The sequence below is a fragment of the Rattus norvegicus genome, chromosome 7, assembly GCF_036323735.1.
Source record: "Rattus norvegicus strain BN/NHsdMcwi chromosome 7, GRCr8, whole genome shotgun sequence".
Lineage (NCBI taxonomy): Eukaryota > Metazoa > Chordata > Mammalia > Rodentia > Muridae > Rattus > Rattus norvegicus.
In genome coordinates, this window is record NC_086025.1 from 65764440 (window position 1) to 65792229 (window position 27790).

General features: G+C 43.8%; 1 protein-coding gene across 1 annotated transcript in view; it reads left to right on the forward strand.

The window, feature by feature from the left end:
- The window catches only part of Ptdss1 (phosphatidylserine synthase 1), a 61775-nt gene extending 34190 nt beyond the window's left edge, over positions 1–27585 (forward strand). The window contains exons 8-13 of the mRNA NM_001012113.1: positions 362–474; positions 2507–2572; positions 17001–17100; positions 23331–23399; positions 25013–25082; positions 26543–27585. Of these exons, the coding sequence (NP_001012113.1) occupies positions 362–474; positions 2507–2572; positions 17001–17100; positions 23331–23399; positions 25013–25082; positions 26543–26652 (528 nt within the window). The 3' untranslated portion in view covers positions 26653–27585. The remainder of the gene's footprint in view (positions 1–361; positions 475–2506; positions 2573–17000; positions 17101–23330; positions 23400–25012; positions 25083–26542) is intronic.
- Positions 27586–27790: the final 205 nt, after the last annotated feature.

Here is a 27790-nt window from a genome sequence, read left to right on the forward strand (position 1 = left end):
CCGATTTGCATGTTCTGTCCCAGAAGATCACACAGAGGAGCCAAATGACAGAGATGCAAAGTAGAAAACATTTTAATTAGCTGCTGACCAGAGGTCATGCCCTCCCTTCCCACCACTGCAGTCATACATGAACATGCACATGCACATGTACATGCACACACACCCTGGCCTCCTCCCAGTTGGTCAGTGGTTAGTAATGGCTATTACTACATTTAAGTTTCGATTTTTGGGAAAGCCCAGGTATTTTCTGAAAATGCTTCAGATATACTGGTTATTTTTAGCTCTAGTGTGCCTGTTTGAGGATTGGTGTGCTCATGATGTAGTCCTGACCATCAGGATGACTGATCTCTCTTCTCTTCAGCTGACTGAGTTGAATACCTTCTTCTTGAAGCACATCTTTGTGTTCCAAGCCAGCCATCCCTTAAGCTGGTGCAGAATTCTCTTCATCGGCTGCATTACGGCTCCCACAGTGAGGTAATTCTGTCCAGTCCCACTGCCATTCGCCACTTGTCTCATGTTTTCTTTCCTAGGATAAAGTCTGTCACATTATCTAGAAGATTTTCTGTGAAATGCTTTTCTAAATAAGTTTTCATCCAGAATATGAAGAAAACATTTTTATTTGAGACCTCAGTGTAACAGTGAGAGGTTTTAAAAGAAAGAGACTATTTAGTGGCAAAAATCTGTCTCTGCTGGTGTTCTCACACCCTGTTAAAGAGTAGTAAAGGTGACACTAAGGTTTCCTAAAATGAGAATATTGGTAAGTAGGAAAGTTTGTGAAGAATTGAAGTCATAAGCAACAGACATTAGTTTTAGAATGGAACTTAGTTGAGATTCAGTTAAGCTGTTTCCTTTTTAAGAACCCTGTAGTCCTCCAGGAAAGCCATGATGAGCTTAGCTGTCCTTTCAAATACTTTTCTTTATTCATGTAGAGCTGGGGGAAGGGCATCATTCACTGCCCTTCAGTAACACCCACGAGGGGCAGCTTAAAGCAGAACTTTTCCTCTTGTGTTGGTTTCCTATTTTAAAGTGGCATTTCCACTGTATAGCTCATAAAGAGTCCAGTACCCACATCAGAGACCTGCGGAAGAAACAGGTAGAAACTGAGCAGAGGAGTTGCTACCTTTTAAAAATATAGAGAATTATTTCGCTTACCTCCCCACCTGTTTTTTTTTTTTTTTTTTTTAACTTAAATGCATTTATGTTGCACCCCTGCACAGTTTGCCACAGTACTCTGGTGGAGGTCAGAGGACAAGTTTCAGGAACTATTCTTTCCTTTCACCATATAGATCTCAGGATCACACTCTAGAGTGTGTTAGCCTTGGCAGAAAGTGCCTTCACCTGTTGAGCCGTCTCGCTAGCCACATCATCGTCTTTAATATCCACTGGGTCCACACAAGTGGAGGCACTGCCTTGCTCAGAGACTATTTCAACCGTTGCTTCTAATCGTCATTCATTGTTTTAATAACCCAACACCAACAAACAAAATTAGAAAAACTTCTCTACAATAGTTGATCTAGTAAAGGGAAATAAGGTAATAAAAATGTGGGTGAGAGAAAACCTGTGTTCAAATGTTTTTGTTGGGGACTTGGAAGTGATGAGGTCATAGTTCATGGATGATCGTTGCATAGTATCATAGTCCTGCAGAGTTCAGTGGAAAGTCTTCGGTGGATATATTATATTTCTTTGCCACAGAATCTCTCAAATCCTCAGGAGAAACTTTAATTCTCCCAGAATGGTGAGCTTCTGGTTCACTTGCCTTCTGTAGGCATGGGCAGAGCGTAGGATTATTTGTGGGACTAAAAGCCACACGGTCTTATTGCCACCCACTCCAGTCACATGGAAACACACCAGATTTCTAAGTGTTAATTCAAAGGCAATACAAAACATTATTCTAGTACTTTGATATAACTTATGTATTGGTCACTTTATTAAAATGATTTTCATCTGTTTTTATCTTCGTGTGACAGCTGGAAATATTTGAATGGCATGTATAGTCCAGAGTGCTGCTCAAAGCACTTGACACTCTTTGCTAATCTTGTCAGCAAAACTCAGAGTCCTGGTGTGCAGCTGTAGTGAAATACAGCTAGGGCTCTTCGAGTTTCTGTAAGGCAAAGGTGGCTACATTTTTATCTGGTTACAATAAACACCTATAAATCTGAATGCCATAAAGAGACAGTCAAAGAAGCCTGTAGTTAATCCTGCAGTCCACAGGGAGGCTGGATCAGACTCAGGCTGCCTTGCACAGGACTGTGGAAGTGGTGCTAGACCAAAGCTGCCTGTGCCAACAGCACGATCCTGTAAGCTGAGCTGCCTGCACCCTTCCTGGCCCAAATTCAGAATCTTTTACAGGAATGTCTGAATGGCCCTAGCTGTCTGTTCCCTAGCGAGGAATTAGACCAGGCTGCTGGAGTATGGCAAGCAAGGCCGACCGAGCACGTCTTCTGTTCCTCTGTCAGCGTGATGCCATTGTGTAGTGCTCTCATGGATTCTAATTCTGCTCTTTCAGACAGTACTACGCCTACCTCACGGACACACAGTGCAAGCGTGTGGGGACACAGTGCTGGGTATTTGGGTGAGTATCTGTGATTGTAGGGGTTTCAAAGCCATTTGGGTCCCTAAATTTCTTTGAATAGTTCTTGTTAAGAGTCTTCCAATGTAATTCTCCATGAAGGAAGCTGATCAAGGTAAGAAACTATTTCTGGCAGAACTCAGAGACCTTGGTTTACAAAATAAATTAGATGCAGTGTGAATCTGTTGAATTTCTCTGAACACATTTGAGTTTGGGATATCCTTCTGCCCTGGACCTTAAAGGCCCCATAAAACAGCTTACTTACTGCATAGTCAGTATAATTTTATTGCTCTAAAAATTAACACAGCCACATGGTTACAAATTGTGGGTACAAGTGCTATTTCCTAATATACTGTTTACTGCTTCACATTCCTAGTTCCCCCTCCAAGCTCCCTCATGTATGAGTCTCTTTTTTGGGTGTCAGGTAGGTCATTCTGCTGCTTACACCCCAACTATCATTTTATTTCACATCCAGAGTTCAAGAGGGGTCTGGGTAAACCTGTGTAGGAAGACAAATCCCTGAAGGGTCAAGACATAATCGAAGTTTTCTTTTCTTTTCTTTTCCTTTCTTTCTTTCTTTCTTTCTTTCTTTCTTTCTTTCTTTCTTTCTTTCTTTCTTTCTTTCTCTCTCTCTCTCTTCCTTCCTTCCTTCCTTCCTTTCTTTCTTTTTTAAGATTTATTTATTTATTATATATACTGTAGGTGTCTTCAGACGCACCAGAAGAGGACCTCAGATCTCATTACAGATGGTTCTGAGCCACCATGTGGTTGCTGGGATTTGAACTCAGGACCTCTGGAAGAGTAGTCAATGCTCTTAACCACTGAGCCATCTCGCCAGCCCCTTAATCTAGGTTCTAATTTGAGTGTACAGAATAGGATCAATGACTACAGGCAGAGTTAGAAATCATCACACACATTGGTAAAACTTCTAAGCAGAATACAAAAGAAACTATGGTGTGAAGATGATCCAGAGGTGAACCGGTCTTCCCTCTAGCACTCTCCTGTGGGCCTGTGTATAAACATGTACCTGTCAGGAAGGTACACAGAGCTTCTCTATGGTTTTAAACAAAGGAATGATGGCAAGCTTTATTTAGCAAGATGTGGAGAAAGAGGAATGTCTACATTTCATACACACTGACATGTAATCTTTTGGAAGGTAGGAAAGGCAGAACAAAGGTCAAACGGGGCCACCCACATCAGGTTTCCTCTCCACCATTTCACACAGTTTTCTCCTGTTTGTTTGTTTTTGTTTTATGTAAACTAACCCTGAAAATCCTTCTGAGTTACTGAATTAACTAACTACAGACTTGCTGTGTCATCCCTGTCAGTTGGAACACAGGTCTAAGTTTTGTTATGTTTTTCACATGTATGTAGTGTACACATGCAGGTGGGGGCCCAAGGTTGAGCGGGTGTCTTCCTCAGTCCCTTCCTACTTCATTCATGGAGGCATCTGTCAGGTGACTCCAGAGCTCACTAAGAGACAGCCTGACTGATCAGCTTTCATCTGGGTTCTCCTCCGCTGCCTTCTGAAGGCTGGGATTGTATAGGCAAGCCACCTGTGCTGGGCACTTACGATCTGGGGAACCTGAACTCCTGTCCTCAGGCTTTCGCTGCAAGCACTGTACCCTCTGAGCCATCTCCCCATGCCTGGATCTGAGGTTTCTCAGAAAATTTCTCAAAATTTTGTTGACATTCTTCCCAGTTCATAGCCTCAGACTGTCTCAGGAAGAGGTGTAGCCATAAAACGGAAGGAAAAGATAACTACTGATAGTATGTGTGGGGTCTCTTCCTGACTGCTGCCCTGATTAGTGGTTGCCATTAATGACTGTTCATATTGTGCTTAGCCATTTGCTGAGCCTTTCCTCCAAGGCCCACTGTTCCTTTGTCACAGCCCTTGGTACCCTTTATACTCTTCACACCATCTCTGCCACTTTACACCATCATCTGCCTCTTCACACCATCATCTGCCACTTCACACCATCATCTGCCTCTTCACACCATCATCTGCCACTTCACACTGTCACCTGCCACTTTACACCATCATCTGCCACTTCACACCATCATCTGCCTCTTCACACCATCATCTGCCACTTCACACCATCATCTGCCACTTCACACCATCATCTGCCACTTCACACCATCATCTGCCTCTTCACACCATCATCTGCCACTTCACACCATCATCCTCTTACTGTTGACTCAGTTTCTAGCTTGCCACTCCTCACACCTCAGCATAAGAAAACTTCTCTCACATCACAAGAACTCTAGTGTTCGCTTTTAAGTGATTTTAGTAGCTGGTTTTCTTTCCTCAGATTACATCTTGCCTCAAACCCTAAAGGTATATATCCTGATGCAAGCCCAGGACCTCCTGTCCCCTTCCCCTTGGGGTTCCTGAGCTCAGGAAGTCCTAGAGCACAATCATAGCTTTCTCTCTCAGGTCAGGGAAACTCTTACTTCCTCTTGATTCTTTCCAGTCAGAACTAGAAGCCCACCATGATAGTTTGTATATGCTTGGCCTAGGGAGGGGCACTATTTGGAGGTGTGGCCTTGTTGGAATAGCTTTGTCACTGTGGGTGTGGGCTTAAGACCCTCACGCTAGCTTCCTAGAAGTGAGTCTTCCACTAGCTGCTTTCAGATGAAGATGTAGAACTCTGAGCTCTGCCTGAACCATGCCTGCCTAGATGTTGCCATGCTCCCACCTTGGTGTTCCCATCTTGATAATAATGGACTGAACCTCTGAATCTGTAAGCCAGCCCCAATTAAATGTTGTCCTTTATAAGAGTTGCCTTGGTCATGGCGTCTGTTCACAGCAGTAAAACCCTAATTAGAACACCCACCCTAGGATCACTGTCTGGCTTCCTGAGTAACCGTGACAAGTTAAATTAAAAAATGCTCACCAAGTTTCCAGTCTTGAGATTGTACTCTGAAGATCAGTTCCTATAGGAATCATCTAGAGATGCAGGAACAGGTTTGTTTCCTGCTGATTAATGAATTAAAAGTCAAGAAAAGTTTGAAAGTCAAAGCCAAAGTATATTCAAAAGGACAATTTTATTAGATTTAAGACAGAAGGAGCTGAAGGGATGTGACACCATAGGAAGAACAACAATATCAACCAACCAAACCCCACTAGAGCTCCCAGGGACTAAACCACCAACCAAAGAGTACACATGGAGTGACCCATGACTCCAGCCACATATGTAGGAGAGGATGGCATTGTCCAGCATTAATAGGAGGAAAAGCTCTTGGTCCTGTGAAGGTTTGTTTCCCCAGAGTAGGGCATTGAGGTGGGAGTGGGAGCATCTTCATAGAAGCAGGGGGAGGGGCTATGGGAGAGGAGGGAAAGGAGATAACATTTGAAATGTAAGGACATAAAATATCCAAGAAAAATAAAATTATAAAAAAAGAAAAAAGAGAAGACCCATGTGGCCAGGCCAGCTGTAACTCCTACCAGCCTCCCAGAGGAGGAGAATGCTGTGCAGGTTAAGCCAAATTGGAGGTAAACCACATGACAGACAATAGGGTTCAGAAACAGTATGAGGAAGTCTTTGGAAATTGTTTTCCAGAAAACAAATAAACAAATAAACAAAAACCCCAAAACTTAGTAGGTTCTAACTAGAATCTCAGAGAGACTGGAAAATTACATGGTAAGGTCAGCAGACCCAACAGAATTTTACAGTGGCTGGTAGAGTCTGCTAGGAATGGATTCTGGGAAAGACAAGCCATTATTTTATTAAAGGGGTTATTCTGTCTCTTTAGCACAGCTAATAGTAGTTTCACCTTCCTAAGGTGTGGTCCCTTGCCCAGGTGATTGACTGGAATAAAACCGTTTTGGGTAATTTGGAATGTTATGTCTTAAGCCGGGCCAGAGATTTTTTAATTTTAATTTTATTTTTCATTTTCCTCTTAGTCAGAAGAAAGGTTCCTTAATGAACCTTTAATGATACAGGTGGCCCACATGGTTGTGGTGTTGATGTGGTATCCTTATAATCTAGAGTAGGTTCTGATGACAAGATAAAAGCTCCTTACATGCTGCCTAGGTTGGGCTTGTACACTTAGCCTCCGTTCTGGTAATAACCCCACACGCCATCTGCTCCATTAGTTGAGGAATTCCACACCCCTGCCCCTGCATTAACATGGATTTTCTACTCAGTGGACCTAGCTACAGAATGGAAGACCTGTGACTAAGGCAGCAGATCTGGACTAAGGAAGCAGATCAGACTAAGAAAGCTAGGTAGGATCTCCAGTATCTGCCCTTAGGCAGAGGCCTCAGGCAATTCCAATGTTTATTTGCCTTTTATCTTTGCTACATCAAGGTCAGGGTGGCTGCAGGCATCAAAGGTTCAGAAGGGGTGCACTGGCTGAGATCTGTCAGGCTGTCTTGTCTGGCTACCTTCTTCAGTCTGGAGAAGAGTACAGATACTGACATTCAAACTGAATAAAAAGAAATGTCCACCCCAGGGCATGTAGAGATAGACAGGAAGGTAGGGGGTTAACAGACTTTCACTATGGCAAGCCTTTGGATTTAACCCAAACTAGTGTCACTTGAGTAGCCAACCTTTCAGAAGGTTGTTGCATAGGAATCTGCCCCGGGGGTTGAAGACTAGCTGATGATTGAATGAGTTCCTGTGATTATTAGAGCATTCTCACCACTTCCCACCATTTCCTCTGGTCGTCGGGTCCAGACTGTAGTGGTAGGCATCCTGTGTCTACTCTCTTGTTCTTACTACAGTTTGGTTCAGCCTCCAGAATGATCTTATTAATAAGTACAACTTATGCTAAACCTTCCCTCACACTGACTGCCAAGCCCTAAGGTAGTCTTCAACTATTATCAGTTCTTTTTGTTCCTTTCACTTCTTGTCCTTGCCTTGCCCGTACCAGGCCTCCTTTTCCTGTCCCACACCCAGAGAACCCCACAGCTGATCCTGTCTGTATTTGCTCTGTTAATCCCACCTGACAAGAATAAAGCCACTGCCATAATTTTGAGCCAAATTTGAAGGAAACTTGATTTTTATTAGGGTGCATTCAAGAGCTGACCAGAGGTTGCCTCCTAAGTCTGGTTAAAGAGAACAGCCCCAAGTCCATTTCTTGGGCTCCTTTTAAGGATTAAAGTCACAAGTGGTTGCTACAAAGGATGCTTACAGAAGAGAAGCGATGGCGCAACAAGAAGTACTGAGCACCGCACGGTTGACTTGTGATTAGAGAAAGTGATTGGAGAGGTTTAGGGAAGGTCAGGGTGTTCTCATCACACTGGAAGGCACAGGGATCAATTATGTAACTAGTAGAAATAATATGAGAAGACCTGTGAAAGGAGAGAGCCATCTTAGGTATATTGACCTGTCAAAATTTGTTTGATTTTATTTCTTCTTGATCAGTAATTTAGTTGTTAATAGTAGGAGAGAAATTAGAGATATTAGAACAGCACATTTCAGTAAATTGCAGACAGCCAAGATTATGTTTAAGTAACAGGTAATTTATAGTAACTCTTACTTTGTAGAACAGTTATTTTCAGTTCTCCCATTTCTTGATTAATTTCAGTTAATTTTTTTTTTTAACTATACTTTAGTATTTTTTGAAATTAGACAAGCTATGTGTAATTTGAAACCTCTCGTTGTAGTCCAACAGCCCTGGGATTGACATCAAAGGCTGAGCTGAGGTAGTAGCCTCTGCAGTGGTATCCAGTAGATATTAGGAATCATTGCGATTCTCAGGCAGAGCTCTTAGAATTCTAACCTAGCCCACGTAAACTCCTGTACCCTGCAGAGAGTGCAGAATAAGTATTGTTTTTTTTTTTTTTTTTTTTTTTTTTGCGGGGGTTAAGCCATCCTAGGCAAAGGGGAGGGTGTGATAAGAAGTGGAATTACAATAAGAACATTCACAATCAAAACACAAACAGTGAAGGAAAATACCTTATTGACAGAAACATCAGCCACAGCTTTTAAAACGTTAGGGGAGTGGGAAGGTGTTCCATTTTTCCCCCCATGAACCTTGTATAATTTTCATATGAAAACTCTATTCTGTACAGATTTTCTTTTTAATTAAAGAGGCCAGGAACAGAGGAATCTCCTCTGACACAAAAGGAATTTCTCATTGGCTTTTAGTGCTAGATGAAGCCAGAGATTATGCCCCATAGTATAAGTTATAGACAGAGTTATTACTATGGGTAGTAAAGTTCAGTTAAAGTAATTAATGAATCTTCCCTTCCCATTCTAATTTAGAAATCTGTAATTTCCAGTATCAGAACCTTTTAAAGAGTATTTGATCATGCTGAAGTCTGTATTCTGGAAAGATGGGTCAGTTAGATTACTCCATCCTAAATATCCTCTATCCATGTGGAACGACTGTCTAAATTATGTTTTTTTTTTCTAAATTATGGGCCCTGGTGGATAAAAGCAATATTTTTGCATAGGAAGACAATATCAGAGTGTTTTTTATAATAGGGGTGCCTTTTACTTCCCCTGTCAAGACACACTTAGGTTCTGTTTGCATAGGTTGAAAATTAAACAGTAAAACTGTTTGCCATAGGAGAATCATGGTGGGAATGCCAACATCAAGAACACAATGTTTAAAGTTATACTGACAGTCAAAAGTTAGAAAGTTTGACTTTTAATGGTCTGTTTTCATTCCCTTTCCACCTCCGGGGGTCATGTTCCTCTTCCGTGGAGTCATCGGGTGCTTTCTTTAGGTGCAACCAGTGAACCCAGGCAGGAGTAACAGCACTCTTAACAGCAGCCAGCGTCTGGAGAAACATGAGGGAAGGGCCTTTCCGTCTAGTTTCAAGCTGGTCAGTTTTGAAACAATGGACTAATACAGTGTCTCCAAGCTGGAATGGGTAATCTGGTGGACAGTACCCAGCTGGCTGAGCAGCCTAAGGGAAACTCTTTTCCAAGGTTAACTGCCATCTTTTTAAGGACTCAAAGATTGGGGTGGGACAGTCCATCCGGTATCCAAGAGGTCAAGACTCTTTCCTGTGGGGTGAACGCTTTTTGGAAGTGGGTGTACTGGACCCTGAGAAGGATGTGAGGCCAGAGTTACCACCATTCTCAAGGATCTATTTAGTTAAAATGTCCTTTAGCGTTCTTTTCATCTTCTCTGCCTTTTCTGAGCTCTGAGGACGGTACATACCATGAAGTTTCCAATTTGTGTTCAGAACCTTAGAGAGCAACTGAGATAACTTAGCTATTGCCAGACCCCAGAGACAAGGGGAAGCCAAATCTGGGAATAATTTCACTAATAATTTCTTGGCTACCACTCGGACTATTTCCGCTCGGGATGAAAAGGCTTCTACCCAGTCCATCGTGGTCTCAGCAAAGACCCACAGATGTATGTAGCTATACAGTCCTGGCTTGACTCAGTGAAGTCCAGTTCCCAGAATTCACCAGGCATAGTACCTTGACTCCATTATCCCAGGGGAAGCATGCCCTTCTTTGCATATACCTGGGCGTGGTCAGATAGCTTCAGAAATGCTCTGAAGTTTTTCCTCAGTGTCCAGACATCTGAGATCTGTTTAGGTGACAAGTGCATAGAGAAGTGGAAGGCAAGAGCCACCATCCTGAGCCCCAGTCAGAGGATGGTGTGAACTCTTCTGGGTTGTACTCAGACATCTCCAGGATAGCAGATAGTTATAGAACCTCTTAGGGTTGGGTTGCCCCAGAGCAGCGTCTTGGGCAGCTTGATCTGTTTGTTGTTACCTGAGTTAGGGAGCCATTGTCTTTCTGCCGTCCTTGTGAATTCATTTGGGAGCCACAGGGCCTCTAGCAGCTGGACAATTTCATGCTTATTTTTAGTAGTCTTTTCTCTGAGGTGAGTAAGCTCCTCTGTTTACGAATCTGTCCATGAACATGAGCCGTGGCAAAAGCCTATCAGCTGTCTGTGTAGACGTCACCTTTTCCTCCTTCAGCCCATCTTAAAGCCTGTGTCAGAGCAATTATTTCTGCTCTCTGGGTGAAATGGGCAGTGCTCCATTCAAATGACCCCTACTGGCCTGTGGCCACCACTGTCCTGAGATACCTGGCTCCTTCCTAATGAAGCTGCCTGCCATCATCTGATAGAGGCTCACTCTCTGGTGGGAAGAGGAATGTCAGGTCCAATTGGATAGCTTGGATGGCTTCCCACATCTCCATGCAGGTATAGATTGGTTCCTCAGGGTCATCATTGGTAGCAGGGTGGTGGGCTTAATGGCCAAGGGTTTATCAAAGGCCAGTCTGTTCTTATCTAAAAGAAGGGCTTGCTACTGAGTCACACATTTGACATCCACTGGTTGGTGACATCCCTCTGCAGGGTTTCCACAATGTATGAGGCTGTTACAGTTAGTCTGTCCCACTGTGAGCTTGTTAGCTTCTTTTTCAAGAATTATAGTGGCTGCAATGTCTCTTAAACAGAGGGGGGCATCCCAAGGCTACAGGATCTAGTCTCTTTGGGATGGAGGCCATCTTCCTTTTCCAGGGAACCAGTTTCCGAGTCAGGACTCCCCGGCAATGCCCTTTCTTTCATGGATGTAAATATGAGAGGACTTGAAGATACCAGGGAGAGTTAGACCCGGTGCCTGTACAAGGGCCTATTCTAAGTTCTTAAAGACCTGCTCATGTTCCTGTCTATCAGTGGGCTGTTGCCCCCAGCAGAAGCAGACATCACAGGTTCGGCAATAGCAAAAAGCTCCCAGGAACTCCCGAACTTGTTTTCTGGTGGTTAGATTGGGATTTGCATTATGGTCACTATGTGGCCCTGGGAAAAGAGTCTTTTCCCTTCTCTCAGTTCATATCCCAAGAAGGGAACGTGGACTGAGCCAGTTTGGGCTTTGTTTTTAGAAAATCTATAGCATCACTGTGCTAGAGTTTACAAAAGGACTGTGGTGGTTCTCACATAGTCTTCTAGTGGCCAGTAATAAATAACTACAAATCAAAGCAAGGCCACGTCAGGGAACTTAGCTATGGAAGAGACTTAAATGCTGGTTTAGAGATTCACTGAAGTTGATGAGAGAGAGGGTTTTTCCATATTAATTAATGTATTTGTTCACTTTACGTCCAGATCACAGCTTCTACCATCCCCCTGCACAGCCCTTCCACCATCCTCCCCTTCTCTGAGGAGAAGGGAAAATCACCACCCCCCACTTCCACCTCTACTCAGCCCAGCCTGGCACATCAAATCATTGCAGGACTAGAAGCACCTGACAGAGGTTTTTGAGCCCTTGAGGTAGTCTGGTCTAGGTTCTTTGTCTAGATATGCCCAGTTCAGGGTCAGCCCATTCAAACGTAAAGCTTAATTTTGACAGGGAGATAGAGAAGAGTGCATCTTTTAAGTACCATAAAGGACTGAGCAAAATGTAGGGATGTGGAATCGTTGGGTGAATTATTTCTACATGTTTGTTCACTTGTCACAAGTCTTATAGTGGTCTATAGCCCACTACTGAATGGGATAAGTATACCTACTTCAAGGAGGCATTTAATGTGTCCCTGGCTTCCAAAGTGATTGGGTATTACTTAGCTCTAATAGGCATCGATCCAGGCGTTAGTTGCACTGTAACTGGTAGCACATGTTTGGCCAAGACAGGATTGTCCTCTGCCCAAACTGTAGGAATCTGTTACCTGGATCTGTAATTCTTTTCATGTCCCTTCCAGGGGATGGGTTGGATTTTGGAGGAGTAGATATTCTTCACTTAATAGGAAGGGCCCCCCAGTTGCAACCTAGGAGTGTCTCGGTAGAGCAATATTGTTGCCTGGAACTTGCTCCTTAGGTTTTGCACAGGGTAGGGACATTCATGAATACAGTGAGTTGTAGTTCCTCATCCTGGGTTAATGGTCCACTCAGTAATCCATTTATATTCTTTGATATTCGCTATCATGCCTGTACTTCCATTGTTTGGTTGGAAGGGGTCCTAAGAGCTCCTGTAATACTGAGTGGGTAGCCTCCATGTCTACCAGAAAATATGCACACTGGCCCATGATGGTGAAAGTTACTATCGGCTCCTGGGGGCCTACTTCTAAGGAGCCTCAGCCTCACTAATCTCCATGTATAGAGCTGGCTTGGTTTGGAGGGCCTGCCTGTTTCAGGCTTGGGCAGTCATATTTCCAGTGACCCACTTCCTTGCAATAGGCAATCAGTCCTTTTGTAAAGGTCTCAGTCTTATCATGGGGAAAGTAGCTGAGGCTTGTAATACCATATGGTGGTATACCTCATCTGCCTTGAGATTTGTGGGATCCTCTGGGTATATAGGGGTTTATAAGTGATAGGCATTCAGGCAGTGCTCCAAGAAACCTGAAGACAATTCATCTGGGCCCTGTTAGTAGGTTTTCGGGCTACCCGTTTCATCTCTTCTAACAGAACCTTGTGGTAGTCACTGAGTGACCTACATATCTCTGCGTTGTTGGGGTCTCTTTCTTGGCAATTGCCTCTACCCTCTGGTCATTCGTCATTGAAGCTGTTCTGGAAGTGCTTCAACTGCTTTTGTGAGAATCAGTTCCCTGTTTTTCAGTAGTGGAAAGGGTATGAAGAAAATCTTCTGACAGTTGTCCCACACGGGGAGGTGATTGAAAAAAATAAAATCATTTAGAGAAATTAAGGAATCAGGGTTAGTGCTTAAAGGGAGATAAGTTCTGATTCTTCTAGTTGTAGAGATCTGTAATAGTGAAAGGAAGAGTGGGGGTGGGGATAGGGGAGATGTGGACAAGGGGACAGAGTGAGTCTGTGGTGGTGGGCACTGGGGTAGTGAATGTGGATGTTGAGGAAAGGAAGGGAGAAAAGGAATAAAGATGGTTATGTGGAGGAAGGAGGGATTCTTCCTCCTGTGAGTCATGCAAAAGAGTTTTCAGAGGGGCCTCCTGGGTCTCTGCTTACAGGCCCATGAAGAGGCCATCTGCTCACAATCAGGACTTGGCCACCTTGTCCATTGTGGACCATACAGTGGGTCAGTTTGGAAGTTGCTTTAGACCAATGCAAGATGTATCCAATCTGATCTGAGTGTCCAGGCTTACCTAGGATGGCATTTACCACTGCCCAGGCTATCTGGGAATCAAAAGTGCCCTGGGAAGACCAGTCAACCCCAAGTGTGGGTCATTCAGTCTCACAGAATGTTTGGAGATTTGCTATAGGAAAGTTAGAGTTCTTCAGAGTGTAGGTTACCGGGCTGTTGGACTTGCTAGTCTTATTACACATGCTGTCCGTGTTACTGCTGAGTAGCACTAACAACCACTGCTCATGTCTATCCATCCACTGCTCATGTCTATCCATCCACTGCTCATGTCTATCCATCCACTGCTCATGTCTATCCATCCACTGCTCATGTCTATCCATCCACTGCTCATGTCCATCCATCCATTCTGTCACCCCGAGTCCAAGGCAAACCAACTAACCCAAAAGTGTAAAAGTCAGAACAGAGAGTAAGAACTAGCCCAAGAGAAGATAAAGGAGACATAAAATAAGACCAAAAATCCCCAGTAGGTGGTGCAGCATCTCCCTTTTTGCCCTGGACTGGAGAATATTCAGGTTCTGTTGGAATCTCTTCTGCCGTGTCCCAGACCAGGATCCCCACAGACTAGACTGGTTTACCAGGGAGGCCTCTGTGGATGCTTCCTGCTTCTCTCAGTGTAGCAGCTCCTGCTGATAGTCCCTGAAACTGAAAGCACACCAGGAGCCTGGAACCTCTCAAGGTATACATGTCCCACTTTAGAATTCGGGCGGTAGGTCTGAGGGACTCTAGAAAATATTAATCCTACCATGCAAGAATAAGACCACCACCACAACATTGAGCCACATTTGGAGCAAGCTTGATTTTTACTGGATGTATCCAAGAGCTGGCCAGTGACTGCCTCCTAAAGACAGCATCCCCAAGCCCATTTCCTTTTGTTAACTTTATTTTGATTCTTTGTGAATTTCACATCATGTATCACAACCCCATTCATCTCCCCGTCCCTCCATATCCACTCTGCCCTTGCAACCTCTCACCAAAATAAAGTAAAATATGATAGATTTAAAAAGAAAGTTTGTCATGGAAGCTGTGGCGTGTCCATCCATCTTTACTTTCAAATGTTCGTTGCAATGAGTCACGGATCTGTTTCAAGGCCTCTGGCTTCTGCTACACTTTCAATACTGGATCCTCACGGGAACTCCTCTCGGATATCCCATTGTTATCCTGTGTCATGAAGATACTGCAGCTTTGGATCTTCAGCACTGGTCCCTTGTAGTCTCCACAGGCACAGACATACATGCAGACAAAACACTTGCACAAATAACGTTAAAATAAAGTAAAAATGAAGCAGAATAGAAAACTGCCAAAGCAGGTGTCAATGACAAATTATAATTTAATTAAAGATCATAAGTGCTCCTGTTTTCTAGAATTGGGGAACACTGTAGGGTTAGGGAGAAAGAATCTCCTTTGCTTATGAAATTGGCTGATTTGGCACAGTTTTCAGTTTTGTAATCTCTAATCCCAGTTTCTTAAATCAAGTGAATACCTATCTTGGATTCTGCTCGGTGACATGGAAGTTCTTCAGCACGAGTGAGTGACTCCCTCTGACTTTTAGCCTACTCTACCGGGACCTGAGGCAACAGGGCAACAGCTTAATTGAAAACAATAGCCTCCTATAATTTTCACTTCATGATGGCTATAATTATTTTATGAAGCTTCTCTCTGTGTGTGTGTGTGTGTGTGTGTGTGTGTGTGTGTGTGTGTGTGTGTGTGTGTATTAGTTACTTTTCTCACTGCTGTGACCAATAAATGGCAGAGCAACTTAAAGGAGAAAGAGTTTCTTCTGGCTCATCCTTCAAGGGTGGAGTCTACGGTGGTCGGGAAGGCAGGTAACACAGGGTGACAAGGCTCTGGCAGCAAGAACTCACATTCTCTGTGGACCGGGGAGCAGAAAGAGGACATGGAGTGCAGCTAGCCATAAACCTCAAGGCTTATTTCCCAGAGACCCACTTCCTCTGCTGAGGCCCCATGTCCTAAAGGTTCCATAGCCTCCTAAAACAGCACTATCAGCTGGAGACTAACTGTTAGTATGCAAATACAAGCTTGTTGAGGAGGACGTTTTACATGTCAACCAAAACATCATACTTTTTGAAAAAGGACTCAAATCTGAGTGAACAATCAGAACTCTCTTATGCTCAGTATGTCCCGTGTGGCTTCAGTGAAGATTGTCACACTTGTGTCCCAGCAGGAGAAGGGAGAGGAGTCAGGCTCTAGCCCACAGCAACAAGTTCTCTAGCAGCAGCTGGACTCCGACCAGAAAACAGAATGACCAGTCAGACAGTTGGCTCACAAGCCATGCTTGAATACAACCTCATTGTTTAGAACGTCCCAGCAAAAGGGTGACTCTTACCAGCACCAAAAATTGACTGCAATCTAGGGTTAAATCATGGTCTAGATTTCCAGACTGGAATACTGTCTTTGGTAAGAATTTATGAGTTTAAATGACGCTTAGTCATGCATCGTGAGCTTCTTGGGGGAGGGGCTGTTAAAGAGCAGTGTTCTCTAATTTCAGATGGCAATCATTTAACTTTGTTTAGATACAGACAGAAGGAAAAAGAGTTCCAAGCTCTTTTCCAAAAGGACTTTCTGTTCATTTTTCTGCTTTGCTGAAATGAGCCTAGTCTATTGTTGTTTAGAGCCAGCCATGTATTTGATGATGGCTGTTCTTCGTGTCTGCCAGTAGACAGAGGGGCCAAGCCACTCACTCACCAATAATTGACTGTGTGGATTCTGTTCTGAAACATAGACCCTTTAAATTAATTGAACATCTTTAGTCTGATATCTTTCTAGCTAACTATATAGTCCTAACCTCATCCATTCTTACCTCCAACCTCTGAGCCTTAATAAAGGCCTGATAGTTTTTGTTAATTTAAACGGAAATCATGAGTTATATGCATATGTTGTTAACATGTTTTGTTCTTAGTAAAATTGCTTAAGTTCAAGAGAGGATAAAGGGCTTACATTGTTAGTAAAACAAAGATATTTAATCTGAAACTCTTGAAAGACTGGGAGAGAATATGGTTGATGCAGTATTGACAGACTGTGTTAGATGGCTCTAATACCTGTGTATGCCAAGAGCTATATGAAAACAGCAGAAGAACGGTAGAGGAGGTGGTCTCCAGTCCCAGCTCTGAAGCAGCTGCACTCTAAGCAGAGAACTGAACTACCTCTCAAACATAGTGGGTTCTCTGTGCTTCAAAGGGTCCCTAATTTAGCATGTGAGTCCACTCTTGGTTAATGCTGGGTGTTTCTAGATACTAAAAAAAGGATCGAGTTATAATTTTCGAGAAAAGAGGGGGAAAGTATTTCCATCACAAGTGCAGTAGGGAGGAAGGGTTTTTGAGGAGTGCCTGCTACCTGTGTCTGGAGCAGGAATCTTGACCATTTGTGACCCAGCCATTGCATGTTTCTGGCAATGGCACGCTCTAACAAGGTGAACTAACACTGACCTTCTTGTTGTTTTCTGCTTAGGGTCATTGGTTTCCTGGAAGCCATTGTTTGCATCAAATTTGGACAAGATCTCTTCTCTAAGACCCAGATACTCTACGTGGTGCTTTGGCTTCTTTGTGTGGTAAGTTCTTACTCTCGCACCCCAGAGTGTCAGCTGAGCTCCCTAGCTGTTTCCAAGGGAAATAGAAATACTAAAACAACATTCCCTTGTGCACCAAGTTTTCCTTAGAAGTTCATAGACATTTTTAAAACTGGACACTAGTCTAAAAGTTTAAGAATAAAACACAGCCATACAGCATCTGAAATGGGTCATCTTAGCCATTTCCAAACATGCCCTTAGCAGATGCACCATCTTTGTGTTTCTTAGTTTCTGGGAATATGTCTTCATGAGGTGAACTTGAAGACTTTGAAGACGCAACAAGGACAGTTTCCATGCCCTCTCCTTCTATCACTGTGGCTTTTATAGTATAACATACACGTCACTATACCTGGGTATGAGACACACTGTCATCACAGTGTGGGAGGCAGTCAGACCACAGGTGTTCTGCCCATAGGACACACCTACCCCTAGGGAGATGCACACTCTGCAGAAAGAAGCCCAGAGTGACATCAGCCCAAAGCTCCATCCTTTCATATTTCTGTCCTTTGCTCACCTTTTAGGCTGAAGCCTTGGAATGATGACTAACGTAATTGTATTCAGGTCTTCTGCAGAAACCACAGATGTTGTAAGCTCAAGACTACAGTGGTCTGACCATGTGCAGAAGCCACAATTTCATCCAGTGTTCCCTGACCTTAGATTTTATTTTTACATTTTGTATAATTTCTGTGCACTCATCCCAAGTAGCTGTCATGGCCATCAAGTCTTTTATGCTCTGTCGCATTCCCTTTTGTCTCTAGTCACTCTCCCTTCCAGTTTGAGGGAGAAAGCAGCCCTTCTGTCCTATAGAGTCCCTTATCATCTGACCAGCTTCATCCTGTTCTGTTATTATACACATGTTTTTGACTTTCTTTAAGGTGTATTTTGTTGTTGTTGTTACTTTTTCAATGTCTGTTTTTTGTTTTTTGTTTTTTTATCTTTTGGAAGTGGGGGATGTTGTTGGTTAGAAATCCTGAATTCACCAGAGCACCTTGGTCTGCCTTCTTTGATCTTGAACAGTAACAGGCAGTAGCTCCAAGTAAGAGCTAATTAAGTAATTAAGTACAGAGTTAATTAATTAGCTAATTAACTAAAGAACAAAATTAATTGTAGTTTTCTATTCTGGTAAGATTAGAAAAAGGAGTAGGGGTCTGGGGAGGAGAAGGTTAAGTGCATGTGACGTTTTGCTTCTGGTCTTGAATCGTTCTCTGGCATGGCACTTTAGGTATGGACTGGACTATGACCTGCCTACATTGGGCTCCTTACCTAATCTGCTATAGGAGAGCCATGGGGCCAGGGAGAAGGTAAGCCAGTGTGCCCGCAGTTGTGAGAGAGGAAGCATCTTACCACAGGACATCATGGACCAGCCAGTCAGCTCGTCACACCTGGCTCTTCCAATGCCCTCCCGTGTGGCAGACAGAATAGGTTTTGTTTATATCTGCCTCCACAGTGTTGTACTTTGTGTGAAGAAGCTTAGTCATCCTTTGCCTCCCACTGTCACGAGCACAGAACTTGGTACGCAGGAATCTCAGCAGGTATGTAAAGGATGAGTTGGAGAGGCAAAGCATCAACTTGTATAGACATGGGACTGTGAGGAGTGCCTACTGCCTCAGAATGGCAGCCTATTTTGGGGAACGAGAGCAAACTGGGAACACTGACGGAGAATAGGAGTTGCCTACGTGGGATGGGTAAGCATATGTGTATTACTTCTCCCAGGATTTGTAATGATGAAATAATGTAGTCTGATTGTTGTCCCAGAGAAATACTCTGCAGAATGGGGTCTAGAGGGAGAGCGTTAAGTTGGAGTGTGCTGCTGGGATCTGGTTTACCAGTGACGGGGAAGTGAAGCAGAGGGGTGGAGTACAAGGAAAGGGCTAGTTTGGTTTGTTAGTTGTTTTCACGAGATAACTGGACAGGACACTGTTGCCTAGTAATTACCCAGAAGAGACTTGAAGGCAACTCTGGGGTTTCTAAATTGTGCTAACAGGTCAGGGCACAGGAGAGCAGCTGTGACAAGGGGAGATAAGCAATCTGAGCTGAGATTGAATGTACAGATGAAGATGTCCTGCCCCATTTCATGCCTCACTGGAATTTGTATCTGCTCTGTAGCATTGGGTAAGGCTTGCTCAATTGGGTAAGGGGGACCTGACCCAAACTGTCGCTGTGTGGGACCAGGAGATGCCAAGAATTATACAAGCAGTTAGAAGCTACTCCATAGAGACTTGAGATGCTGGCCAAGGATGGGATTTCATGGAGCAGTTAGATGTAAGAGGCCAAGTATAGCTTACATGGTGTCCATAAGGTGTCTGTGAGACTCTGAAGACAGGCATGGGAGACATGGAGAGGACTCAGCTTGACGAAAGGCCCCTGAGCTGGTCAGCTTGCATTACTGTAAAAAAATACCTGAGGTCAGTTCAAAGAGAAAGGTTTATTTTGGCTCACAGCTTTGGAGGCTTCAATCTACAATCATTTGACCCCATGGTGTTAGCACATTGCCTCTTGGCCTGATGTAAAGGAACAGGCTCTGACCTGTTCCTGAAGTCGGTGTTCTCTGAAGATCCCCGATCCCCGGAGAAGGGAGTCTCAGTGCTCCAATTGCTGCCCCTCTTCTTTTTTCTTTTCTTTTCCTTTCTTTTCTTTTCTTTTTTTGATAGTTGAAATAGATTAGGTTTTATTAGGGCTTTTGCAAATATTATTTTTGTTGATTTTCCTCCCTCTTGCATCTCTCTTACCTCATTTCCCTTTTTAGATTCTTTAACTTCCCACAACTACCTTTTCCTCAGACATGTTTGGGCACAGGCATATACAATATACATATACACATAAGTCAACCAAAAAATGAAATATAATCCCCAGTTTTATCATTTTATATATAAATCTGGTCTTGTCATTGATAAGTTTATTTACATTATTAATTATATTAAGGTGTCTGATACACTTACTATAACATCATTTTAACCTTTCAATAAACAGAAACTGCCTCCTACTAGGCAAATGATGGGATTTACACTAATTAAATAAGAAGTCTTCCCTTCAGTAAATTCTCAGACTATTTTAAAGAACAACATAATTATAGAGTCCTTAAGAGTGTTCATAGAGGAATTATTTGCTGCCCCTCTTCTTTACCAAGGAGGTTGCAGTGGAGGTGTGGTAGCAAGAGAACAAGCCCAGTTCATACGCAAAACAGCAGACCTTCACATGGTGGGGTTTTGAAAGATGGGAAGCAGAGACTTATTAGCGCCCTTAAGAGTAGTTCCCTAGTGATCTAAGACCTTCCACTGGACTTTTCACGTTGGAGGTTCCTACCACCTCCCAGTTGCAGCAAGCTATGAACCAGGTTAAAATGGACCTCTAAGGGACATTCAAGACCCAAGGCATAGCAGCAGGTCCTTGCTACCATGCATATTTTATAATCAAAAAGAATGGAAATGGGCTCTCAACACTTTTCCATACCACAACCTTTACTAAAGAGCAAGATTGATCTCCCACTCAGAAGTGAGATGATCATTATTCAAAAAGAGAGCAGTAAGTTACACCACAGTACTCAGAGAAACAAAGCCCCTATTTATCCCCTTTCCTTGACAAGCCACCATGCACAGAACTTGAGTTTAACGTGAAAGCAAGCATCTCATGTACTGGCTAATAAAGTTATCAAGCAGTCATCTATTTTAATGTTCATTTCCTTACTGTGAGTGCTAAGCTGGGTTCTGCATGCTCACTACTGCCCCACCCTTGGGCACAGACTGCCTGGCTTTCATTCCAGAGTCCTCTATTCTCCCTTCCTTGTCCCTCTGTAAACACAATCTGTGCAACTGCTATTTTAAATCCAGACTTTGACATTTTAAGTGGGTACTTGTCTAGATTTCCGCAGGTATGATCGCAAACCCATAAATTACAAGCTTTTGTCTCTTGAACCAAGTAGAAAATGGGCCTCTTGTACCTAGGTGAAGTAGTAGATTTGGCAACCACAGCAGGCTTTTTGTGTAATGATCATGATGATAAGCGCCCTTCCATTGCTACCTGCCTGTGTTTGCCTGGTCCCTCTGCACAGCTGGCTCTGCCTTCTTTCCTGTTGGAGGGAACTCCAGCTGCAACCTAACAGCACAAGCTCAGGAGATGAGGAAAGGAAAGAGCTTGAACGCCTTCCTTCTGATGGTCAGCATCTGCACTGGCAGACCAAAGAGGCCTTACCTTCTCCTCCCAAGCTCATTCTGCAGGCAGTGCTTTGGGAAGAGAGGCCAAGCTTCCCTCTCCCAGCGTACAGCATAGGACATCCTGTTGTGCCCTTGTAAAAATCCTAACACACACAGGCGATCACACGGTACATTTTCCTCCCATGAAAAATGGCAAATTTAATGTTAGTATATGAGAAAATTGGACAAATATTAGAATATGTTAGAGGTTAGGAATTGTTTTTTTAAACTCCATATTTAAGACATCATATAGAGACCTGCTCGTTTGCAATATGAATTGGGCTTCATGTTCACTGTGCCTCTATGGAAACCTCCTTGATAAGGAAGCAGGTAGCCAACCGGAGCACTGAGACACATTGTTTGGGGATTTTAGGAGGGCACTAGTTTCAGAGACACTCAGCAGATGTTGCCAACATGAAGGAATGGGGCAGAGCTTAGGCTCGTGCCATAAGGCTAGGGGCTCACAGTTCTACCCCTTTACTGTCTGTGCTTCACCCACCAGACGATGGCAGAGTGAGCATGGCTGGAGTGTGCTGTTCCGACGATGCTTTTATTTTCCCTCAGTGGATTAAGGAGCTTCATGGAGGGAAGGAGTTAGATGTAAAGACATAAACTTTGTATCTGGTTAGATTTTAAAACTAAGACTCAGCCTATCAAGAAAGCTGTGCTCTGCTGAGCTCGTTTCTTCTTCCCTTAACATGGGAAGTGACTTAAGAATCTCTGAGTGGCTTTTCAATCTAGAGCTATGGTTCTCAGGAAGAACTAAAATTATCCTCTCAGGGTGAGAGGGTCTCACTGTGATTTCATACCTGTCCCCATGGTTAGGGTGAGGTGTTAGGTAATAATGACAATTGACGGCAATCGTGTGAAATAAACCGGGTATTAAGGACTTCTTGGCCTGAGTGTTCTAGACGTGCCGGCTGTTTTGCTTGGTTGCTTTTGTTTATCTATCTCACTTACATCCTTGAGTAGAAGGTCTCTCTCTTTCTGGTGCCTCCTTGTCCTCCAAATACCTCCCTCTCTCCTGATCCTCTTGTTCTCTCCGTTCTTTTTCACTTAGTCTGGGCAGCCAGAAACTTTTCCTAAACTTAAGTTTTTTGACACATTTTGAAATTTTAGATTCTTAATAGTCGTGATTGATGGGTTCCATGCTCTCCCTTTGGGAAATACAAAGACAGTAGCCATCAAATCCCACAGTAGCTTTGTGCTCATACTTGCAAAGTATACGCATGTCCTTCTATGGCATTTGAATCATATGTAGGTAAAACATGAATACTGTGCAACTTGTTTTCAGGGAATGATGATGAGAATTGAAAAATCTTCATGTACGGTACCAATACATTTTTTTCTTCCTCAAAATATTTCTGATCCACTTGCTGACTGTGAGAATGGGAAAGCTCTGCATGAAGTGGGCCAACTGCCTGCACGTTTACCCTTACAGCGGTCTCCCTTAAGGTGTGTGCAGGCGTGGTGAGCAGTCCATTCTGACGCAGACACCTGGCTTCCGGGTAGCCCCGACTTGCCCTTTCATCTCACTCAGGCTGTTGTATAATACTTTCAGTCTCTGCTTTCCTGTCTGTAAGAGCAATGGCAACAAGGGTCAAAGTGGGGCAACTGGCACCGAGAAGCCAGGACCAGTGAAGGTAGTGTTGTCCTTGCTCTCAGTCCCTAAGGAGGCGCTCCCAGGCATGGCCGTGAAGCTGCTACATGAGAATTTTCTATCCAGAACTTCTCTTCCTTAAGCTGAGTCTCTACTCTTGAGAGATGGGTATGGGGTAGAGCCCTATGTCTGGTCCCACCTTAAGAAGGGTTATCCTTCTTAAAAATGGAGTATATATGACCTGCCCAGCACCAGTCTGTCAGACCCATTCCTGACTGTCCCATGTCCATCACATCCAAACATTTTGAACTCTTGCACCGAAGACAGGTCTTCTGGATTCTCACAGAAATCCAATTCCTGGGAAGTGGAGAGTGTGTATGTGCTGTCATTTATAAAAGGCTTTGTGTCTTTCTGTCTTGCAGGCCTTCACTACGTTCCTGTGTCTGTACGGCATGGTTTGGTATGCAGAGCACTATGGACACCGGGAAAAGGTAGAGGAGGAAACAGAGGTGGTCTTCATTTGAAAGACCTATCAGGGAGCCTCCCCCAAACACAAACACACACACCCACACACATACACACACACACACACACACACACACACACACACACACACACACACACACACACACATGGAAGGAAAGATATGGCATAGGAGCCTCAGGGAGTGATGCCAGTTTTACCATATAGAAACTTAAGGTGTCAGGATGTGCAACTGTTACACAGCTGTGCTTGCTTGTGGCTGGCCTGGTCAATATTATTATCCTCCTTTTGCAAAGGGTTTAAATCTTAGTTATTTAAATAAAATTTAAAAAATTAATTAAAACAAATGTAGAACTCGGAAAGCACTAAACCCAATCTCGAGGTTTTCTTCTATTCTGACTCTTTTGTCTTTTTAACTTATTTACGTGTCCTAGTTTAGGCTCCCCAGCTGTACTGTGTTAAAATAGACGTGTGTATGTACCATGAGAGCATCTTGGTCTGCACGTGGGTCCTGAACAACTGGAGCGGGACTGTCCCAGAGCTGTTGCCTGTCTGTGGGATATGTTCCTCTAGCTGGGCTGCCATGTCTGGCCTCAGTGGGAGATGATGCACCTACCCTCCAAGATACTTGAGGTGCTAGGGTTGGGGGATACCCAGAGGGGCTCTCACCAGAGGAGAAGGGGAGGGGGAATGGATGGAAAGGATTGTGGGGGAGGGTGAACCGAGGGAGGCCAGGGAGCAGGATGTAAAGTGAGTAAGTAAAAAATTAAATAAATAGGGCTGGAGAGATTGCTCAGCGGTTAAGAGCGCCCGACTGCTCTTCCAGAGGTCATGAGTTCAATTCCCAGCAACCACATGGTGGCTCACAACCATCTGTAAAGAGATCTGATGCCCTCTTCTGGTGTATCTGAAGACAGCTACAGTGTACTTATATATAATAAATAAATAAATCTTTTAAAAAAAATTAAATAAATAAATGTTAAAAAAACAGAGAATGGTGTGACTGGGCTTCAGCACTACGGCTGTCCTGGGGATTACCCTGTGTGTGCTGGTGTTGGTGCCGTTCCTCTTTGGGCATTTGTCCAGTTTTTCTTTTTTAGCAGCAAGGCCTCTCACTGGTTATAAGCATTAGCCACTCTACCAGCCTTTTTTGATTGTGTTTTGTGTTCTGGGGTTAAATTTAGGTGTCAGGCATTCACAGAAAGTATTTTCCTGACTGAGCTATCTCCCAGCCCTGCCTTTGTTTAAATAAAGATAATGGCTTCATCGTTTATTCAAAACTTTAGGCTTGGATATCTGTGCGGGTGTGTCATCCAGATCAAACCCAGGGCCTTGCCCACGCTAAAATCCAGCCTCAGTGCTAATGCCTTCTAGAAGGTTAATTCTGTATGGTCTGGCAGAGATCTTAGGTTTTCTAGCTGAGAAATACAGGGTAAAGCTCTATCACACTCAGCCTGGGTTTATGTTCATTATTATTATTATTATTATTATTATTATTATTATTATTATTATATTACTACTACTACTACTACTACTACTACTACTACTACTATTACTATTATCCATCTATTCCTCACAGGACTGACGTAAGCTTACCCACTAAACCTTTGTCTTTTTCTAGACCTATTCAGAGTGCGAAGATGGCACTTACAGTCCAGAGATCTCTTGGTATCACGGGAAAGGCTCAAAAGGTAACAGCCATCTTGTTCGTTGTATAAAACTTTGAGTCCTCTGCATCCTCAGGCCCACTGTGGAGATTTGGGGGTCAGTATTCATCTCCCAAGTATCGGTGAAGATATTGAAGGGTCTCACACTACTCATCAAGTCTCATCTGTCACTTCACACAGTGCTCACAGAATACAGGCGGAAATGTGCTCTGTGAGATGAGACTGTGCTGAGCTCTGCTTTCCTCAGGCAGAAGGGTATCGTTGCCTCAGTCCCCATGACAGGAGCACTCTCTCTTGGCTCTCGGCTTTCACAGTGAATGGAGTGCTTAGAGAGCTGTGCACCCGAAGGAAGACTTTCCATTTTGTAATAATCTGGGGCCACTGGGTTTTTTTGAAATTTTTAAATTTATGAACCATTGACAGTGAAGGGGCTCCACTGGCCAGTAATTTTAAGGTCTTGTGAATCCTGAAAAGCGTGACTGTGGGGAGCAAACTGGCTCTGAGAGACAGAACTCACTGTGGTTGTAGCCCTTTACAAACCATGCTTACTTAGAGTTAACTCTGCAGATCTGGGGCTGTGAACTCTGCTTGATTCCCAGCACCCTGTAGTCTGTGACCTGTGTGAGCAAGGGGCTTCACCAGACTGACCTTATCTGGTCCCATCAGGTTGTATAATCAGCGTTGGGCATTCCTGGTTCTCCAATAGAAGGGATTTGTGTGCACGTGATGCTGCACATGAAGAACAGAGGGAAGACAGAGAGGGAGAGAGGGAAACTCTTCAGAAAATTTGGGACTGTGACAAAAGATACTTAGAAGGACGACAAAATGCTGCTGGGCCTTTGGAGTGGGCTTAAGTGGCTGTGTTTGATAAATATTTCATCCAGAACTGAACCAGAGCACTGGAGAAAAAGAGAGCTTAGGCTTAGCTACTCCCTTAGGGACTGGCTGCATGCTCTATCAGAGGAAAGAGTAGCTCCCGATGTTTCAATGTCACCTCAGGGCTGTCGCTCAGCGCATCAGGCACCTTGGTTGTAAAGATGTTGATGTCTCTGCTAGTAGTTTTAAAGTTACGACGTCAAGAATCTTTTCCAAGAGACCGTACAGAGCCTGTTTAACATTTCAGTACAGACTAGGGGGATCTGTACTGTGGTTGTATGGATAAAATGTGGCTGAACTTTTAACTGTCCGTTGTTTAAGCTTTCATCTGTACTCACTTCTGGTCTGTGTTGTGACTAGTCTATCTTACATATTCCCAGACTAACAATTCCTTAGAACCCCAGTCTTCGGGGCAGTTGCCTGGTACACACAAAGCACAGACAGATTGTCAGATTCCCTTGGCCTCAATTTATTAATGAGGCCACTAGAGGGAGCTAGATTTTAGCTGATAAGCCAGGTCATGCCAGAAAGGGAGAACTACCAATCCCAGGAGTCAGCCACAGAGCTCAGGGGCCCCTGGTGATGGTGTGTTGGTTTCTTTTGGGCAGGTTCTGAGGACAGCCCACCGAAGCATTCAAACAACAACGAAAGCCATTCTTCCAGAAGAAGGAACCGGCATTCCAAGTCCAAAGTCACCAATGGAGTTGGGAAGAAATGAAGGAGGCGAGTTAATGTCCGATGTTCCAGAGTGCCTAGACCTGAGAGGAAAACAGCACATTTGGACCTTCCTATGCGGAGATCAAAATGTACAGAAAGAACAGAGGGAGCTTTGAGGATCATGATTTGAGGGTATAAGTCTTGTCTCCCATCCACCTGGACACAACACTAGGTTCACCATGGCTTGGGGCCCTTTGCCAACTGGAGTTGTTTCTTAACTTCAGCACATGGCTTGCGTTCTCTGGTAGCAATACAGTGTGCTGGAAGGACAGGAGAGCTGTTTGTCCCCAGCTGCCAGCAGTGGCTCTATGCTGGTGTGTCTTGTGGATGTTGTATAAATGTCTTCATTCAGATGTTGACTTAACCGACTGGCTAATGAACTGGTCACTGGGTTTTATTTTTATGAGTCTGCCTTTCCATTTGATTGATTGTTTACATTCAGTCAGTCTGCTCTTACTTAGTGTTTTCAAGTTAAAATGCTTAAAAGCTTCCAGAATCCACTGCTGAAACTGGGGGAGGGTTCCTTCTGGAGAAACAAAGGGTGGAAGGAGCTTATATCCCTGCTTAGCATACTCAGTCCCCAGCCACACGGCAGATGACCAGCAGCCTGAGTGAAGAGGCTGGCTGCTGGCCCTGGAGCCTCGGCTTTAGATTAGAACTGTTTTTGTTCCCTTCCAAATACTGTCCAGACTGAGTGCACAAGAACGACCTTGCTAGAGGGGCTGGGACACGGGCTCTCCTGCCAGGTGCCTTTTCCGCGTGCGTGGTTTTCCTTCTGTGATGTGTTACCTTCTTCATCTTTCTGTCTCATGTGAGGTGCTAGTGAGTATTAACTAACCTTCGTCTGTGCCATGCTCTACTAGAACATTCTCCGGGTCTACCCTGGATCCTTGTTTAAATAAACCAGTTCACATTAAAAAGTTCATCAAAGATCTGTCTTTGTTAGAACGATGTTTCTTTGTATCTTACTAGTCTTTCAACTGTTTGGAGCTGACTTCATGTTTTGCAGTTGACCTTAGGTTATGTTTGTGTGTTCAATATGGTAAAGAAAGAAAAAGAAAAAATATATTTTAAAAGTGCTTACACATACCTGTCCTGTCTGAACCTTCCAAAGTGATCCACCGGGAATGGAAGTGGAG